This window comes from Rana temporaria, chromosome 9 (assembly GCF_905171775.1).
Source record: "Rana temporaria chromosome 9, aRanTem1.1, whole genome shotgun sequence".
Classification (NCBI taxonomy): domain Eukaryota; kingdom Metazoa; phylum Chordata; class Amphibia; order Anura; family Ranidae; genus Rana; species Rana temporaria.
Window position 1 is genome coordinate 112,235,362 of NC_053497.1, and position 20,658 is coordinate 112,256,019.

The window sequence follows — 20,658 nt, forward strand, 5'->3', positions numbered from 1 at the left end:
ATCCTCAGGAGTGAGGCTTTTTCCAGCATATATTGACCTCCCTCATTTTTTTTATTATATATACACTTTATATTTTTTTATTAAAAATGTATAATTGTTTTCTGTACCAATTTTGTTTTGCCACAAGATGGTGTTCTATTTGGATGCATTATTTATTCTTGACACGTGGGTTGATCTCCTGCTAGTCAGCCAATTAGCTGTATCTGAATCTAGTATGGGTCCCCCTTCTTATGACTAGGACAATAATGGCGTATGATGACTGGTATTACCCATTTTTTTTAATCAAAATTTACTCGCAACCGTTCTGGGCGGAAGGAACGGCACATTCATCTAATGCTCGCCATTTTCTAAATGACTTGCAGGACAATTTCATGGGTCAGATGGTAAAAGCACCAACAAGAAACAATGCGTTACTAGACCTACTGATTAACAATACAGATCTGATCATGGCTGTAGAAATACGGGACGACTTTGGAAACAGCGATCACAGGTCAATTATTTTTAGCATGAATCACACAAATAGGAATACAAAGACACTGAATTTCAAAAGAGCCAACTTTCAGAAACTACGCTAGACAATACTAAATGGAATAAAATCCTAGAAACAAAGAAAAAATTGATGTGCTTTAGGAGCATATTAAAAAAGGGTATTAACCAGTGCATCCCAAAGGGTAATACATTTAAAAGAGCAAATTAAAGCCCTGGGTGACTTAACGCTAGGGATGTCCCGATACCGATACTAGTATCGGTATCGGGACCGATACCAAGCATTTCCCCGAGTACTTGTACTCGGGGGAAATGCTCCGATGCCTCAGCCGATACCTGGGCAGGCAGGGTAGTTGCAAGTCTTCTCCCCCCGTGCCATCTTTCCCCCCTGCTGTGCTCTTTGCCCCGTGTTCCGTGCTGTGCTCTTTCCCCCCCAGTGTTCCGTGCTGTGCTCTTTCATCCCCGCGTTCCGTGCTGTGCTCTTTCATCCCCGCGTTCCGTGCTGTGCTCTTTCATCCCCGCGTTCCGTGCTGTGCTCTTTCATCCCCGCGTTCCGTGCTGTGCTCTTTCATCCCCGCGTTCCGTGCTGTGCTCTTTCATCCCCGCGTTCCGTGCTGTGCTCTTTCTTCCCCGCGTTCCGTGCTGTGCTCTTTCATCCCCGCGTTCCGTGCTGTGCTCTTTCATCCCCGCGTTCCGTGCTGTGCTCTTTCATCCCCGCGTTCCGTGCTGTGCTCTGGACTGGCCACACGGTATTTGTAACATCACCAAGATATATTTGGCAATTTCCAATTATTCTATTGATAGCATGTGTATGTCCATTGTAAGCAACCGATTTTGGCCTTAATTATCTTTGTAGACTGGCCACACTGTTTTTGTAACATCGCTAAGATATATTTGGCAATTTAATTATTCTAACGTTTCTTTTCTGTATAAATAAATGTAATTGTTTATTGTAATTGTTATTGCACCGTTATTTGTTTTTTTAATTTTAGCTGCAGATGTATGGGTTGCTTCTTATATAGACAAGGTTGTACTCACTTATTTGATGTATCACTAAGCATGTAAGTGAGGTAGGTAAAAGATCTCTAGGTCACTTACCAACTATGTAACTATGAAAATGCCTCCTACAAGCTTTAATAGGAACTGATACAAGTCACAATGCTGCGATATTCTGCTGATGAGAAAAAGGTATTTATCTGTTTATATTTACTAAAATAATTGCATTTCCATGTTCTGTGGATGACCAGATATAGTGAATGCAGGTTCTGGGTTTAGTAATAATTTAAGTAAAAATAGCAAGTATTAAATCAAGAAGAAACGCCAAAAAGGGACAACCATGAAAATCAATCCTGACCTTGGCACGTTTTTTGTGTTTTAAGTAAAAGTAGGAAATACCTTTAATCCTACCTGTTCTGCAAGCATTGGTGCGTCCTTTTCAGATATATTGCCCGATGAATCTCCTTCTGCAGCAGCATGATTCCCCTTATGTGTAGCCTCAACCATTGTCGTTTCACTGTTCATTAAATCCTCAATGTCCTCATCACTGTCCTCTTGCTTACTACTAACATGAGTTGGTGGAAGAACAGCTAGGAACCCAGGAATGGTAAACGCAGAGAGGAAACGCTGTTTAATAAGCTGGTAGGCCAAATTGTCCTTAAGCCCCTCTTCCACCATATCACAGACAGTCGCTTGCATTTGAGGTGAGCCAACCTCTGTGATATCTGAAAAGGGCAACAATTTAAAAGCGTTCTCTTCCAATGTTTTTTTCTCCAACAGAAGTCTTGAAAAAGTTTTGAGAGTGCAGATAGAAGGAGGCAAATAAGGAATTGTCATTGTTTGCTTTGGTACTTCCACCCCTTGCTTTCCCTGAAGCCATTCCTTCACGCTTGTCTCTTCTTCTAAAGAAATTAGTTTAAAATCTAAAATCTTTTGAGAGTTTGTGATCCGCTTAGAGATATTTGATACAGGATTGCGCTGTGGATCACTTGTCACATTTGCTGCTTCCTCTCTGGAAAGATTTGTTGGCAAAAGTTTGGCTAGTTTAACAATAGGATATTTTTGTGGCGTGAGTTTAAGCTGACTTGCCTTGTCAGGAAGCCCTGGAGAAAGGGCAACTTTTGGCAAAGTGCTTTCCGGCTGTGTTTGGCTTGTAACTAAAGAGGCCACAGAAATGCCTTCCTGTTTTGAGGAGCTTGTAACAGGCACCATCTGAGATAGCATTGCAGAAGGCTTGGATAGGGCCAGTATTGGCAAATGTGAACAGGCCTCCTTTTTTTCGCTCACATCCTGTGAAAATACTGTTGCGTCTACCTGTGTTAAAGAGCTGGATAAACCTGTGTTAGACGCACTGGATGGCGTAAGAGTTGGCAAACAAGAATCAGTCAGCTGTGGTTGGCTTTCAACCAAGGCATTCTTAGTGCCTTTGTCTCTTAAGGAACTTGTAGTGGGAGGCAAAGTTTGGGATAGCATCTTTGAAAAATCAGATGGGGCAGTTTTAGACAAACATGCTTCAGCCACTAATGGACTGCTATTAGAGGTGGCAGCAACATCTTCATGGCTTAAAGAACTTGTAATAGTAGGTACGGCAACAGGTGACATCTTGGAAACTTTGATTGGGGCAATAGTTGGCAAATGAGAATCAACCATCTGTGGTAGACTTCCAACTGAAGAGGCCACCACAGTGCCGTCTTGACTTAAGCGACTGGCAACAGCGGGCAAGATTTGGAATGGCTTCCTAGATGTTTCACATGGGACAAGCATTGTCAATTGATTGCCAGATGCTTGAGGGAAGTTAACAATGGAAGAAGATGTTACAATGCTTTGCTCGGTTTTGGAGCTAGTGGTGGCAGGCAAAGGTTGGGCTGGAACATACAAACTTTTTGATGGTGCATTTGTGAAGCTACTGTTGGACGATTCTGTTACAAAAGGCCCAGTGGCAGCAGTATTCAATGTTGTGCTTACAATTCGGGGGCTCTGGTTTCCAGATTGCTGGGTTAAAGTTGGTAGAGCTTGGGTTGGGATTGAAATCAAACCCTGAGGAGTAATCAGAATAGTCATGGGAAGTGCACTGAAGTTTGGTGCGGGGGACACTGCTCTGATTATTTGATTAGGCAATGGCTGAGGTGATGGTGGCATACCCGATAGCCTATTCTGAACATTTCTTTGAACATTCGCATTTTGGGGAACTGGAACATTTCCTGTAGGGCCTGCCACTAGTCTGCTAATGGGTCCACCACTGACTAGTGACATCCGATTGAAAGAAGAATTGTTTGTTACAACCTGGCATGTTGGCACAGGAGAAAAGGGCCTAATGGGCCAGGAGTTATTCTGTGAAGTAGTTGGAGACACAGGCAGCACCATAGTCTGGGGTTGTACTGTAGGGTTCACAGAATGTTGGAATTGTGGTAGAACCAGGATATTTCCAGACAATACTGAGGTGCTTTGAACAGTTTTGGTGGCAATTTTTTTTTGCATTCTTTTTTCTCTTAGCAATTCAGAGACTGTTTTCATCTTAGGGGCTGGCACATCAGATCTCACTCTGGTTGATTTGGAACGGCGACATTTCTGTAGGGGTGGTGATGTAATTTCTGTTGTAATTTGGGAAACCACAGGATTGGGCTTCTGGTCGTTAAAAGATTGTACTGCAATTAAAAGAATACAGCAAATATAAGAATGGTATATTTGTCTTACTGGCAAAAATAGGATTTTTGTACTCACCGTAAAATTATTTTCTCTGAAGTCCATGGACGGACACAGCTTGCTTATACTCTTGACTGTAGGGTTATGTCCCATCTATTAGGAGAGGACTAGGCAGACATGTTAATGGTTAAAACATGTGAACTTTAGCAAAGCTGAAACAGCCCTGCCCAGGGTGCAGTCCCTCTGGTCATAACCCCTCACACTGCTCTCTGAGCAGCTCAGTTCATCAAAAAGCAGTACAAACTCAAAAAATGGAGGGGTGGGTGCTGTGTCCATTCATGGACTTCAGAGAAAAGGATTTTACGGTGAGTACAAAAATCCTATTTTCTCTTTCGTCCATGGACAGACACAGCTTTCTTATACTCTTAACTGTAGGGACGTCCCCAAGCAGTGTCAGAAACGAGGGGTGGGAACAGCAACCAAAACTTAATCCCAACACACTATAGCTCCTCAACGGAGGAGATGTAACCTCAAACTGCTGCCTGCAAAACTTTGCAGCCGAAGCAGGCATCCACAGATGCACTTGCATCAACCTGGTAAAACTTAGTGAAAGTGTAAACAGACGACCAGGTCCCCGCCTTACACACCTGTGAGACAGACGCTTGATGTCAGAAAGCCCAGGTAGCACCAATTGCCCTGGTCGAATGCACCGTGACAAGAAAGGGAGGCTTTCAGGGCGTAAGCCTGAATCACGATCTGTCTGATCCACCGAGAAATGGTGGCCGACGAGACAGCCCAGGCCTTTCTTTGGACCAGACACCGATACGAACAGTGAGTCTGACCTCCGGAACTGAGCCGTAGAAGACAGATACATTCCCTAGACGTGGTACATGCTCTGCGGGTGTAACGCAACCTCCTTGGGATGTGACGGTCGAGGACATAAGGATGGAAGTAGAATGTCCTCATTCAGATGAAAAGCGGAAACCACCTTCGGAAGAAATGAAGGCTGTGGACGTAGCACCGCTTTATCTCTATGGAGGACCAAGTAGGGGGACTTGCAAGACAAGGCCGCCAACTCAGAAGCACATCTGACAGATGTAATGGCCACTTGAAAGGCAACTTTCTGAGAGAGCGTTAAGAGAGGAAAATCTCCGATGTTCTTAAAAGGAGGTTTCTGAAGCACCGAGAGCACCAGGTTCAAATCCCACGGAGGTAAAAGGTGGTCGAACAGGAGGAGCCACATGTCGAACCCCTTGCACACACGTACTCACCAGTGAGTGGGACACCAAGGGTCGTTGAAAGAAAACAAGCTTCGGATCCACTCCCTGCTGTAAAAACAGCAGGATCCAAGAAACAGAAAATGTACGTGGATGCCCCCCCATCTCTTCACACAGAGATGTAGGCCTTCCACGTGCAATGGTAAATCTTCAGAGAAGAAGACTTCCGAGCCCTCAGCATGGTGGAAATAACTGAATCCGACAGGATCCGGTCTCAGCACCTGGCTTTCAACAGCCATGTCGTTAAAGCTAACGACTGTAAAGCAGGATGGAGAATGGTACCTTGCGACAGAAGGTCCTCCCGCAAAGTCAGTCGCCAAGGAGCATCTGCCACCACGTATACTAGGTCGGCGTACCAGGGACGCCGAGGACAATCTGGGGCAATTAGGATCATTGGGATCCCCTCGGATTCCGCTCTGTGGAGCAGACGAGGAAGCAGTTTTAGTGGGAGAAATGCATATATCAGCCAATACTGTCTCCATGGGGCCACCAACACGTCTGTCACGTCCGCCCAAGGATCTTTTGACCTGGCCATGAACCTCTGGAGACTTAGATAGTCCGCTTGCCAGTTTTCTACGCCCGGAATGTACACATCCGATAGAGCCAGAACGCTCCGTTCCACCCACCTCAAAATGTAAGCGACCTCCGACGCTGCATCTGAGATTCTTGTTCCTCATTGATGTACGCCACTACTGTGGCGTTGTCCGACTGGATCCTGACCAGACGTGCCTGTAGGCTCTGCGACCATGAGAAGAGGCACAGTTCCAAAACATTGATCGGCAGGCGAGATTCTTCCTGTGTCCAGCGATCCTGCATCGACTGAACACCCCAGACTCCCCCCCCCCCCCCCCAACTGGTCAAACTGGCATCCGCCATGATCACTGTCCAATGAAAGGGAAGGAACGACTTTCCGGCATGAAGAGCCGGAGATCTCAACCACCAGACCAGGGAAGTCCTGACTAGGTGGCTCACCCGGATTTGACAATCCAGGGACCACTGAGACTTGTCCCATTTGGAGACAGGATCTCCTTCTGCAAGACTCAAGTGTGGAATTCAGCATACGGTACTGCCTCAAAGAAGGCTACCATGAGACCAAGGACTCGCATGAAAAAGCGCAGCGAAGACCACCTGCGGGACACCAACAGCTTCACCGCCGTCTGAAGAGTCTGCAACTTTTTCAGAGGGAGAAAAACTCTCGCCTCTGAGGAGTCTAGAACCAGACCCAGATACTCCAGGCGCTGAGTCGGTACCAACACCGACTTCTGGAAGTGCAGCACCCAGCCAAACTCTGAGGGTCTGACTGGCAATCGCCACATCCTCCTCCAATTCTGAGCTTGAGGAAGCTCTCAGAAGCAGATCGTCCAAGTAGCCTACGATAGCGATTCCTCGCTGTCTCAGCAGGGCCGAAATCGGGGCAAGCACCTTGGTAAAAACCCCTGGAGCTGATGCCAGGCCAAAGGGAAGAGCCACAAATTGATAGTGGTCTTCCTTTACCGCAAAGCGCAGAAACCTCTGATGCCCGACATATATGGAGACATGCAAGTATGCGTCCTTGATGTCCAAGAACACCAGAAATTCCCCTGGATGGAGCGCAGCGACCACAGAGCGAACTGATTCCATCCTGAACTTCCAAACCTTTACGAAGACATTGAGAGCCTTGAGGTTCAGAATAGGACGGACTCCATCCTTCTTCAGGATTACAAACAGGTTCGAGTAGAAACCCTGAAACCTTTCCCGCAGTGGCACGGGTATGATCACCCCACAGCTTAACAAGTCCTGCACTGCCCCAAAGAGGGCGTCTCGACGAGCCGGAAGGAGAGGAAAATAATCTGTTTGGTGGACGAGAATGAAATTATCTTGTACCATGATGAAACCTCTTTGCAGACCCACTGGTCAGAAATCAGGGAGGTCCACCGAGCCGCAAACTCGCGCAGATGTCCCCACACCCGAGAGTTGGGCGGGGGCAAATCTTCATGCTGTCGCAGATTTGTCCATAGGCTTGCGAACCCAGTGACATTTTTGTCCCCCAGCTGGCCCTTTGTTCGCCTGAGGACGCCTGTTTGCGGGTCCTAACTGACGAAAATACTGCTTTTGCGTGGGAAAAAGAGGGCCCTGGCCTGCAGCGCGGCACTCTTCCTTTTCTGGACTGGAGGAGGCGTGTGCTCTTACCCCCTGTGGCATTCTTTATGATTCCATCCAGAGAGGAACCAAATAGCCTCCTGCCCTGGAAGGGCAAATCCGCCAGAGCCTTCTTGGAAGCCTGGTCTGCAGACCAGACCTTAAGCCAAATCAGACGCCGCAGAACCACCGCAGATACTGAGGCTCTGGAGATCAAGGGAGCTGCATCGCAGACATACTTGAGGCCATGCACTAACTGGTCAGCCAGTTCCACACAGCCTGGAGGAGCATGATGCTCTTCCAACTCCTGGTGCAATAGTCTTGCCCATTCAGTAAGTGTCTGACACCAGCACCGTAGCCAAAATAGGCCGTAATGCTGAACCCAGCATAGAGAACATGGACCGAACTACCGCTTCGGACTTCCTGTCAACAGGGTCCTTAAGGGCAGGGGTTCCCTCAACCGGAATCGTGGTTGCCTTGTTCAACCTGGATACCGGAGGGTTCACAATCGGGGGAGATGCCCACTTTTTAAAAAGTTCCTCAGGACCATGGGCCCATAATGGAGCCAGGTCCTTCTCTACTAGGCAGAAAAAAGCTGAGCTGCTCAGAGCAGTGTGAGGGGTTATGACCAGAGGGACCGCCCCCTGGGCAGGGCTGTTTCAGCTTTGCTAAAGTTTACATTATTTAACCATTAACATGTCTGCCTAGTCCTCTCCTAATAGATGGAACATAACACTACAGTCAAGAGTATAAGGAAGCTGTGTCCGTCCTTGGACGAAAGAGAAATATAGATTTTGGCTGTACATACATTGATTTGTTTTTTCAACAATGTGAAAAAATAAGAACCTCTTGTAGCCTACAGCTAGCCACAGACAGGCTGATGTGTCTGAGCATTTGGAAATAAGAAATCCCCTGCATTACCAAAACCAGTATCTGCTTCTTGTGCAACACTTCCACTATAATGATGAATGGCAGGCCCTGTTAACTTCCTCTTCACTGGAAGAGGAAAATAGTGGCTCCATTACACTGGAAATTGTCAACAAGTTGAACTTTTATGTGCAATGAAGTGGTAGCTCCAAATAGCCTGATGATCAAGTAGCTCTCCACCACATGGCTCTGCAAGCTATACAGTACACTTGTGTCTCTGCCTCTCACTATTGACATATATGCATAAATAAAAAACACATACATACCCAGAATGCTCTTTGGCGACAACGGAGCCTAAAAAAAATATATATCAGAACAAATGTAATAAACTCTAGTGCACTGGAAATATAAAGGACAAAATAGTAATTTTAGCGGTATATGCTACAAATGTTTAACTGTCCGTCAAATGTTATTTGGTTTTAATAGTAGGACTGGTTATAAACCGAACCCCCCCCCCCCCCCCCCCAAACAGTAGAACCTACCTGATCCAAATTATAAAGAAATGGTGGCCACACAAACTGCATATACTTACCTTGCTTTGTTAGCCTGTGCTCTATTCAGTTGCCAGAAGCAGGGAAAGGAAACAACGTACAACCCCACATCACAACTTGGGTTTACACAAGGCTGAGCTTGCTCTCTCCACCCTCACATGACAGTGTAGACTGCTGGAGTCTACCACCAGGTTTCAGCGCTGTCATGTGGGAAGGAAAGAGGGTGAGTTTAATGCTCCTCATACCCAGAGGTAAGGAATAGTTTCTCTGCTCCCAGTGGCTTAAGTGGGAGGGAGGGCAGGAAAAGTGTGCTGCTGGTGGGGCCACCCTTAAAGGGTATCCGTACCGTTGCTCCGCTTAGCAAGGCACAGTTCATAGCTCGTTGTAGGGTCGGATGAGGGGAAGGTTAAGTGGTAAGATCTGCCTAAGGATTGGATTGAGGTTAGGGGGATCATGTTTCTTCTCTAGCGCTTTTCAACATTAAAAGCCCTACAGAGAGAACTATTTTGCATCAGGTTCCTGGTGCCTAAAACAAAACATAACAGAACGTATTGAACATATGACATAAGTGATAATGTAGCATATGGTATCAACTACAAAAAATAAATAAAAAAATAATTTACGTTTTCCTCATTGTATCAAAGAGTTAAAGTAAAATATCGGTGTACGAGAAATGGCTCTCAGAGGATGCCATGCCTATGTTCAATGAGGTGGGTAAATCTATACCACGTCAAACCCATGTGTTCATTGTAGCAGTTTGTAATACTTAGTACTGTAAAAGAGGGTTGTCACCAAATGCTCACGGATACTCAGCATGTAAGGCTTTGTTGTTTGGGTGTCGTTAAATGGTTTTAAGAATCCTCAGGTTGGAGGTAGGTGGGATCACATATTAGCAGGGGTGTATGCATAAGTCAGAAGTGTATAAGTGTATGGCACAGAATCCTATCCAAGGGTAAAGGATATGGGTGGATAGGGACAGGTGTTCCTGCCTTTTCCCTTGCCCTCTGGTTAGGGGTGTAGGCAGATGAATTTAAGTCAAGCATTTAATATAGTCGTTTGTCGTTCTAAAATGCTGCCAGCAAGACTAGGTTTTCCTGAACTTAGCCGGAGTGTCTCTTGCTTCGTGGATGAGTTCCTCCATATCAGCATTTTTTTGTATATTTGTGAACCATTCTGAACCTTTATTCCAACACACTCTAAAATTTCTGCAAGTGAATGGTAGAATCCGCCTGTAGGGTACATGGTTTACATTAAAATAAACACAAAATGAAAAACAGTCCGTTCAGCAATGTACGATGCAACATTTGGTATACTAGATGTGAACAGGACTTCCCACCCTGCCACAAGTTGGCTTGTAGCTGGTAGGAACATACTTCATAATACATGGCTGAGCTCATGAAGTGTGTGCAGGGTTGTGCACATCTGAGAAGTGAACCTGTGAAAAATGCAAAAATCTGACATGGGTTTTGCAAATAGACTATGCAGACATTTGAAGAACAGTAGTCTGGTTATATTTATTACCCTGCAGTCAAATTCTAGGGAGAATTACATCCGCACAGCATTCTCTGCAGCTCACACACAGAGCAAAAGTTGAAATGAAGAAGAGACAAAAGCATTGTTAGTTTTTTTTCCACCCAGTTGTCACAGGGACAGAAGGTGAGGAGAAATTATTTAATTGGGACACCTGTTCAGGTGACAACCAGAGAGGATTTTCCTTCCCTTGTGGAAATCTCCTTATTTTCTGTTGTGTCTCTGCTACTGGGAATGAAGGGAAGTCTCTCCTGTGGAACTAAGCAAAAGAAAACTTGACGGGGTTCTAACCATCTCTCTCTCTTTATCTACACACACACATTCCTTGTGTAAGGATAAGAGATGCTTTATTTCAGTGTCAGGACATTCTGTAGGATAAAGTGACCATATTTTTTAAATGAAATCCGGGGACATATTTTTTCTTTACTAGTAATGGCAACAATCAGCGACTCGCTGCCCGTCGCCGCCCGCCTCACAGCCTGTCAAGTCTTACTCTTCGGGCTGGATGGGGAGCGGAGGAAGATCAGTCCGCCAGGGAAGGCAAGGAGATAGGCATGTGGCTGGCCAGGATTTGAGCCAAGGCAGAAGAACATGCAAACGAAGCTGAATGGGCATGCGCCCAAAACTGAAGAAATATTTCCTCCGCTCCGACCAGCACATGATCATCAGAAAGGGGCACAGATAATGGGAAAAATACAACCCCCCTATGCTAGTAGGCACGGCGGAGCGGGGGTGTGTAATTCAAATTTTTCTATTTTAATTCTGCACTGAAATCCAATCTGGGGACAAAACCATTCACAGACTTGGTCCGGGGACAGTGTCCTCAATCAGGGGACTGTCCCCTGAAACTGGGGAATGTCTGGTCCCCCTACAGTAGGAGAGAAGAAATTACTGCATATTTAAAAAAAAGTACAGGGCCTAATCAGTGCCAGCATTAATATCAGTGTAATGCCTCGTACACACGGGCAAACATGTACGATGAAAACGGTCCGCCGGAACGTTTTCAGCGGACATGCCCGCCCGGAGATTTCTGTATGATGGCTGTACACACCATCATACAGAAATCCGCGCGTACACGATACGCGTTGACGAGGCCGCGCCGTCGCCGCGACGATGACGCGCGCAGCCCTGGAAGTTTAATGATTCCACGCATGCGTCAAAAGTCATTCGACGCATGCGAGGGATGGCGGCCGCTCAGACATGTACGGTAAGTCTGTACAGACGACCGAACATGTCCAACGGGCAGGATTCCAGCGGGCATGTTTCTAAGCAAGTTTAGAAACATTTGCCCGCTCGAAAACGGTCTGGCGGGCAAATGTACGCTGGAATCCTGTCCGATCGGCCGTACACACGACCGAACATGTCTGCTGAAACTGGTCCGCGGACCAGTTTCAGCAGACATGTTCGGTCGTGTGTACGGGGCCTTACTGTTACAGCTTTTGGTGCTCTCACATTTTGAATGACAAATACTCAGTCATACAACACTGGACCCATATATTATTTTGTCCTTTTTTTTCACACAAATAGAGCTTTCCTTTGGTGGTATTTAATCACCATTTTGGGAAATATGGGAAATACTGCCCCCAGAGGCCAAGTATGGCAGGACAGTCAGTAATATAATCTATTGAGGAAGATTGTCATGTGAACACTGATTGGTCCAAAAGCAAATGGGACTGGCAATGGGGGGGTTTGAATGAGTGATGACTGAATTTAGTAAAAAAGGTCAGTTTCAGAGAGCTCAGTCTCTTTTCACTGCAAAGCCTTGCCATGAGGCTGTCTCTCAGCCATTTTGGGAAATTTCTCTGACTGATGGCTTGGGTCTAAACTCCATGCGGCCCAGACCCCTTTTATCATCCAGAACCAGCCGAGTGATAAGTATCTTTGATGTTCTTTTGTATATATACTCTGCTGTTTAATGTGTGAAGTATTCCTATTTTCTTGGAAAATAAATGAAGTGTCTGTCTTCATAGTTAACATTATATCATTAGGCCTAGCATACTCTGGTAGACTAGCAGTTATAGGGATAGACAATGATACATATATGCAATAGCTATATAGGCTACAATAGAGTGTATAGCATTGCAACATTTTTACTTCATAAAGTTATGTACAGTTCATGCCAAAATGTCACATATTATATTATTATTGCACTACGTTCAAGCGTTGAGGTTTACTTTACCTTCTAGCATTACGGGGTTAAACTGATAGGTTAGGTGAGGTCAAATACAGATCTCACTCCAGTGGCTGGTCTACAAATCTCTATGTTTAACCACTTCAGCCCTGGAAGATTTTACCCTTCCTGACCAGAGCACTTTTTACAATTTGGCACTGTGTCGCTTTAACTGACAATTGCGCAGTCATGCAATGCTCTACCCAAACAAAATTTGCATCCTTTCCCCTTTCCCACAAATAGAGCTTTCTTTTGGTGGAATTTGATCACCTCTGCGGTTTTTATTTTTTGCGCTATAACCCAAAAAAAAAACACGACAATTTAAAAAACAAAAAAACTAATATTGTTTACTTTGTGCTATAATAAATATCCCCCAAATTTAAAAATAAAAAGGTCTTCATCAGTTTAGGCCAATATGAATAATTTTTTTTCTTTTTACCGGGAAAAAAAATATCGCAATAAGCGTATGTCGATTGGTTTGCGCAAAAGTTATAGCGCCTATGGGAAAGATTTATGGAGTTATTATTATATTTTTTTACTAGTAATGGCGGTGATCTGCGATTTTTAGCGGTATTGCGGACGGACAGATCAAACACTTTTGACACATTTTTGGGATTATTGACATTTATAGAGCGATCAGTGCTATAAATATGCACCGATTACTGTATAAATGTCACGGTCAGGGAAGTGGTTAACTGTGTGTTCTTTCACTGTGTTCCAACTGTGTGGGGATGGGACTAACTAAGAGAGATTACAGATTGTCGTTTCTACTTTGTAGATAAAATAAAATACAATACTTTGTAGAAACACTTGATCCGTCTCCTATCCTCTGACAGCACAGGGATTTGTTTACACACAAACAAATCCTCGTGCACACGATTGCACGTGGCTGGCAGCGATGGCCCCCCACACACACATCGGGTCCCCCGCTGTGCAGCAGGCATATATATATATATATATATATATATATATATATATATATATATACACATATACACACACACACACACACACACACATACATACACACACACATATACACACATATACACACACACACACACATATACACACATGGTATTTCGCACAGGAGAGGCATTCTGCCGCAGTATATCTGCGTGAGCCGGTCGGGAACCGGTTAACTGCTTCCCGACCTCTGCACCCCGATGTACATCGCATAAATGGCAAGGGTGCCCACAAAGACATACCATTATGTCCCATCTTAATCCCGGGGTAGCGGGTGCGTGCTGCCTTCCGGTGGCCCTGCGATCGCGACGAGGAGCGGCAGAACGGAGAAATGCCTATGTAAACAAGGAGCAGTGATCTCTGTCATGTCCTAGGTAGCCCATCCCCCCTACAGTTAGAACATGCCGAGGGAACACATTTAACCCCTTGATCGCCCCCTAGTGTTAAACCCCTTCCCTGCCAGTGACATTTATATAGTAATCGATGTTTAGCTCTGACCGCTGTATAAATATGTCAATGGTCCCAAAATAGTGTCAAAAGTGTCGCAGATAAACGCCATTACCAATAAAAAAAAATATATAATAAATATGCCATAAATCCATACCCTTTTGTGCAGCTATAACTTTTGCGCAAACTAATCAATATACACTTATTGCGATTTTTTTTTACCAAAAATATGTAGAAGAATACATAGCGACCTAAACTGAGAAAGACATTTTATTATATATATTTTTTGGGGATATTATAGGAAAAAGTTAAAACATTGCTTTTTTTTTTCAAAATTGTCATAAAAACCGCAGATCAAATATGACCAAAAAAAATCTCTATTTGTGGGGGAAAAGGGACATCAATTTTGTTTAGGTACAACGTCGCACGACCACGCAATTGTCAGTTAAAATGACGCAGTGTCGAATCTCAAAAAATGCTCTGGTTATTAAGGGGGTAAAATCTTCCAGGGCTGAAGTGGTTAATACAACAACCTAAAATATAAAAAAACTGCAATAATTGCTCAAAAAATTTGCTAGCTAGAAATGCTAATAAAATTCTCAAAATACTCTACATACACAAAATGACCCTGAGGAATTGACAGTCTAGGGCAGGCCATAGATGATGCAATTTTCTTTCCTGCAACCACGCATAGAACACAGTCAATGTTGGTGAATCCCTCCCGCAGAGCGATTGTGTTCTTCTAGCAGGGATGCACAGGGATCCATCCCAGCTGGGAAACCGTGATTATTGCTAGCAGCTATAGCTGCTGGCAGTAATTGCATGTAAAATCCAGCATTGTAGTTGTACCAAAGTAGATTGATAGATACAATCAGTCTGTCCATAGATGGCTCGAATCACATCCAGTCCCTGCTGAACTGAGATTCGAACCATCTCTGGCTGACTTAAGATGTCCATCTGTTATATAGGTAAATAGGTGTGCTTCTGACATGGTTTTTATTTTTCTGATGTGTGTCTTTGCTTACCGAGCCTGACATTTTTCTGGCTGTTTTTTTTGTAGAGTTTTTGACCCTTTTGAAAAACTCAGATTCTTCACGTTTCCGCTGCTGGATCATCTGCAGACAGCCTTCTGCATCTATCTGAAAATACTGTAAAATTAAGCCAAAGGTTTAATTTATTTCAGGTATTTATATGGCGCCAACAATTTTTGCAGCGGTTTACATATATATTGTGCATTCACATCAATCCCTGCCCTCAAGGAGCTTATAATTTAAGGTCTCTAACTCACATTCATACATACACATACTAGGGCCATATTAGACAGAGCCAATTAAACTACTCTTGTGTGGGGGAGGTAACCGGAGCACCCAGAGGAAACCAACACAGGCATAGTGAGAACATGCAAACTCCAAGCAGGTAGTGCTATGGTTGGGATTCAAACCAACAATAGTCCTACCATCTTGCTGTCCAATTCTTGAATATTTTTATCATCGATTTTCCAATCCTATAGGAAAGGCCTTCCCTTCTTCCATTTTTAACAGGAATTCATTTAAGATCTCCTCAGAGTACCAGGAGCTTATTGCAGCTTTATTTACAATCAAGTTTGTATTAGAGGAAAATACTGTATATATCTTTCAAAAAACAGCTGACTGTCCAGAAACTGTTAAAAGAATAGTGACATTTGTTACATTTTTTGAATCGGCTCAATAGTAACATGGATGGCAAAAAAAGAAGAAATCCTGACAGGGTTTCAGCCATTCCCTAATCTGTCCATAATGAAAATAAATAGCTATATGTGTAGTATAAGTGTGAAAAATCAACCTATAAAGAAGATATAAGACATGGAACACTTACAAAAACACAATAAAGATTACACCAAACACACACCTGAATGAGGAGGGTGAAAATCGGAGTGCTGGTCATAGTCACACAACTCAGTTTTTTATTGACCTCATCGGCTGTAAGAGAAAAAAATTCATTCAAGGTGAATATCAAGTTAAAAAAATAAAAATAAATGTGAAGTAAATATTTGCAACATATTCATATGCCCAAGTTTTATCCCCTGAATATCCTACAAGTACAGAAAAATACAAGTTGATTTGCTAGGTATGCACTCAGCACCTAAGTTGTAGGCTGCTAACACGCAGCAATTTTGTGAACCGAGTGGTGTGAGCCCCCCCAAGTTGCATTTTGCTAAACTACTCAACCACTCCCACTCTCAGATTTTCACAACATAAATGCTAATCTGCAGTCCTAAGTGCATTTTTGAGCCATTGAACCAGAGGGTGCTCTGTACGCGGATGACCTCCTCCTCTTATGACACAGGACCATCTTTGGAGGGTACCCTACAGGTGTTAAACACATTTGCCCAAATTACCGGGTTGAAGGTGAACTTGCCCAAGTCCCTCTTATTTCCCAATCGACCCAGCTGCCTGTGCGGGGGCCTCACCGGATCTTCCACTCGTATGGGTAGAACAGTTTCGATACATTGGAGTTGAAACATCTGGGAAAGCCACTGATTATAGGTCTCTGAACGTGTCCCCGATACTCCAGGGGGTTCGGCTAAAGCTAAAGGCATGGGAGTCCCTACCTCTATATCTGTTTGGCCTGTATTAACCTATATTAAAATGAAGGTTCTGCCAAAATTTACCCACCTTTGTCTGGGGCCCTCAATCCCCAAGGTACAAGTTAATCACACTGATGCGCCCTGCCTCTTAAAGGTGGACTGGCATTCCTAGACTTCCATAAATATTTCCTGGCCACCCAACTGGTCACTGCGGTGTGGTAGCTGGACCAGACCAATTTGGTAGTGCTACTTGAAGCGGCTGTGGTGCAGTCTCTCCAAGCTCTAAAATTTCTACTTTTCCGTGGCCCACTTGCCCCGTATGCACTAACCCCATCTATGACCGCTACCTTGCGGGCATGGGGAGCTGGTCTCAGACTTGAACGATATCCCGCAGAGGCACATTCTCCAAATGATCCACTATGGTGCAACCCCAACCTAGCTCAGAATACGATTCCTGAGCCCCAGGCCTGGACAAAATTTAATATAAAAATACTTTCCCAAATAATTCATGGCAACTAATTCCAATGCTTCTCTTACACTCTAAATGTAATATCCCAGAATCATATTTGTTTAGACATCTACAACTCTCCCATGCCTTCAGCTGCCAGTTCTCCCACACTAACCCCCAGCTCATACAAGCCTCTATTGAAGAGGCCCTGAGGCTGGACTGCACCAAAAAAATAAAATAAAAAAATAACTTCTCAGATATACTTGCATCTCCTAATGCCGCATACACACCATCACTTTATGTGATGAAAAAAAACGACACTTTCTGTGAAGTAAAAAATTACGTTTTTGAAACTTCAATTTTCAAAGACGAAGTTGCCTACACACCATCGTTTTTCTCACAATGTTCTTGCAAAGTGAGGTTACGTTCCACCACGTTTTACCATTGAAGCTCGCTTCATAACTAGCTTCTGGGCATGCGTGGATGAAAAAACGTCTTAGAAAACAACGTTTTTTGCTACACACCGTCAATTTCTGTGAAGTAAAAAGTGCACTTTTGAAAAACGACACATAAAATTGAAGCATGCTTCAATTTTTTTTGGTCGTTTTTTACAATACATAAAACAACGTTTTCCCCCGCACACAGTCAATTAAAGTGACGTTTTTAAAAACTTCGTTTTTTTTCATCACATAAAGTGATGGTGTGTACGCGGCATTAGAGTTTCACTACCAGATCTGGAGGAACTCAGAGCCCGATGGCTCTAGGACGTCCCGGAACTCGACCGGGATGATATCTGGGACTTTCCATTCCAGTCCTTGGTCTCCATTAGAGACCGCCTGATACAGTTTAAGCTGATCCACCGAGCGTACTTTACCCCCTATAAGCTACATAAATTGGGCTCCAATTTTTCCCCGGAATGTTGGAGATGTGGGGGAACCCCGGGGGACTTTACTCATATATTCTGGCTCTGCCCAGCTATCACCGAGTTCTGGAATGAAGTAATGTCATGCTTCTGTCTAATCAGTGCTATCCCCTTACAGCCTTCTGTATCAGTCTGCCTGTTGGGACTTGTCGAACAGTTGATTCCCACTGTCGCAGGATGCACCATGGTGAGTTTTATGGCAGAAAAAGACACCTACGATTTTTGCTTTTTGGAAGCAGCTGATGAACGAGAGCCTACCCCTGTACAAGGATACATACTCCAACAGAGGCTGTCCTAAGAAATACCAGAAAGTGTGGTCTAAATGGTTAGAGGAACCATCCATTGCATAAATGGGGGCAGTAGAATCTGAGTAAATAGCAGCCCCCATTGTCGGAACCCCTATATAGCAATACCTTCTCCACGAAGGTTCGTATTTGTGAGCAAGTTATGTTTTATGTCATTTGCGATTTGAACATATGTAGGAGCATGAGGTTGGCAACTACGCTAAATTTCACAACACCATTTGTGGGATCCACACCCCGTTTAGCGTAATGGTGACTGACGTTTGATTGAAATGTGAATATCTACCAATGTAAACTTATGTAACCCATGTGGGGGTCACTATTGTGACATTTTCTTGTGTTTGTGTTGTTCGCCTGTATGTGTCTTTAACACCAATAAAAATATATATATTTTTTTTAAGGGCATCTCTGAGATAACACAGGAAGCGTGGACAGATACAGGATATTTCTGACAAGACCAACAGTTATTTTGCACTTTTCAAACAAATATAACAAAATCATCCAATTGTATATTAAGGGGGTGGTAACCCCCCCTCCCCCCCCCCCTGCAAGACAAAGGCATACTAGCTCATTATGAAATAAAAATAATTACCTTAGACCGAAGTGCCCGCGGCGGTCGCCGTGGACAGCTCCGGCTGGCGATATCGCTCTGGGAGTTCTGTGATTGGCCAGAGCCACGATGACATCACTCCCGGCACTCTAGCTGAAGCAAGGGCATGAACGTGCCATTGCTTCAGTGCGCATGTGCTGATGACGTTGGCACATGCTAATACAAGGGAGATCTAAATCGTGCAGGTTTAGGAGATATCCTGGGTAAAAAGTGGTCTGTAATGGTTTACAACCACTTTAAACAGGCCACAAAAGGAGCAAGAAGAGAAGTTCGTTGTTAGTGTTTACATATACTTTCTATCCCTAGAGAACCGCTGTGCGTTTTTTTTTTTTGATGCAAACAGGTCCACTTGTTCAGGCCCCCACGACTTGGTGATAAACGAAAAAACTTCTGTATTCAAGCTCCACCCTGCTTCCTGAATTTTCCATCTGCTCAAAAAGTCTGCTACTTTGTTTAGTGCGTCTTCGAGATGGACCACTAATGAGGAGAGTAAATGATCCTCCGCCCACTCCAGGATTTCTATTGAGAGCAACTGAAGAGCCTTGCTTCTTGTGCCCCCGTTTGTTCAAGTATGCCATGGTAGTGGCATTGTCCAATAAAATATGCACATAGGACCCCTGGAGGTTTGGAGAGAAGGCAGCCAATTCTAAGGTGACTGCCTTTAACTCCTTCCAGTTTAAGGACTTTTCTTTCCTCCGTTCAAGACCAAACTCCTTGTACTAGATTCTGATTCCAGTGGGCCCCACCATCCCCAACTGCTGGCATTTGTTGTCACTCTTCTTTCGGTCAGGAAAGACCATAGTAAGCCTTTTGACAAAATAGACTGACCTCTCCACCTCCAAAGGGTCCTCTTGACCCTGGTGGGGAGCTTTACTTTTGTGTCTAAGGTTTCTGGACTGTGGTGCCAAATTCTTAAGGGAAACCTCTGGAGAGGCCTGAAATGTAGCCTTGCCCATTGAATGGCCAGCATTGTTGAGGTTAAGGTTCCCAGGGCTGACATAACCTTACAGATCCTTACCTCCTGATTTGTCTGTAGCATAGCTGCTACATTTATGACCTTGTTTTTCTTCTCTTCCGCAAGAAAGATTCTTTGCTCCACTGAATTTATTTGATAACCTAGAAATTAAACCTGCTGAGCCAGATTGAAGTTTGATTTTTGAAGGTTCACAATCCAACCCAAGGCTTCCAAATGACTGCAGGCCTTGCCCGGTTATTCCTGCAATTTTTCTCTCGGAAAAGGCAAAGAAGAGGCGCTTGTCCAAATAGGGGAATACCACAATTCCCTGAAGATAGAGCGGGGCGAGGGCTTCCGCCATTATTTTTGTAAAAATTTGTGGGACAGATGAAAGACCAGAAGGGAGGGCCTTGAATTGTAAATGCAGCACTTCATCTTTACTACCAGCCTGAGGAACTTTTGAGACTGAGAGGCTATAGGAACATGCAGGTATGCATCGCTTGATGCCATGAAGCATTCCTGACTGTAAAGATCGAGTCCATGCAAAATCTTCTGTATGGGACCGACTTGTTTATTGGTTTCAAGTTGAGAATGAGAGGGATGCTTCCAGATGGTTTCTTGACGTTCCTCTGGAGATACTCGTATCACAACCCCCTGTTGCATCAGATCCTTTAATAGGTTTTTCATAGCAAGGGCTTTAGATGTGTCCCGTGGTAGGTTTTTTACATGGTATCTTTCTGGAGGAGAATTTGAACACTCGATTTTGTATCCCTGGGACAGCATGTCTAGAACAGGCCTCGACAA

The 20,658-nt window shown here is 44.3% G+C and overlaps 1 protein-coding gene across 3 annotated transcripts in view; it reads right to left on the minus strand.

Annotated features, from left to right (window-relative positions):
• SNAPC4 (small nuclear RNA activating complex polypeptide 4) overlaps positions 1-20,658 on the minus strand; it is a 109,215-nt gene that overhangs the window by 14,998 nt on the left and 73,559 nt on the right. For 2 of the 3 annotated variants that reach the window (XM_040324149.1, XM_040324147.1), the window contains exons 19-22: positions 15,939-16,009; positions 15,077-15,199; positions 8,714-8,741; positions 1,882-4,127 (exon numbers count right to left, since the gene is read on the minus strand). In XM_040324149.1, the coding sequence (XP_040180083.1) occupies positions 1,882-4,127; positions 8,714-8,741; positions 15,077-15,199; positions 15,939-16,009 (2,468 nt within the window). The remainder of the gene's footprint in view (positions 1-1,881; positions 4,128-8,713; positions 8,742-15,076; positions 15,200-15,938; positions 16,010-20,658) is intronic. The other variant, XM_040324148.1, reaches the window with a different exon arrangement.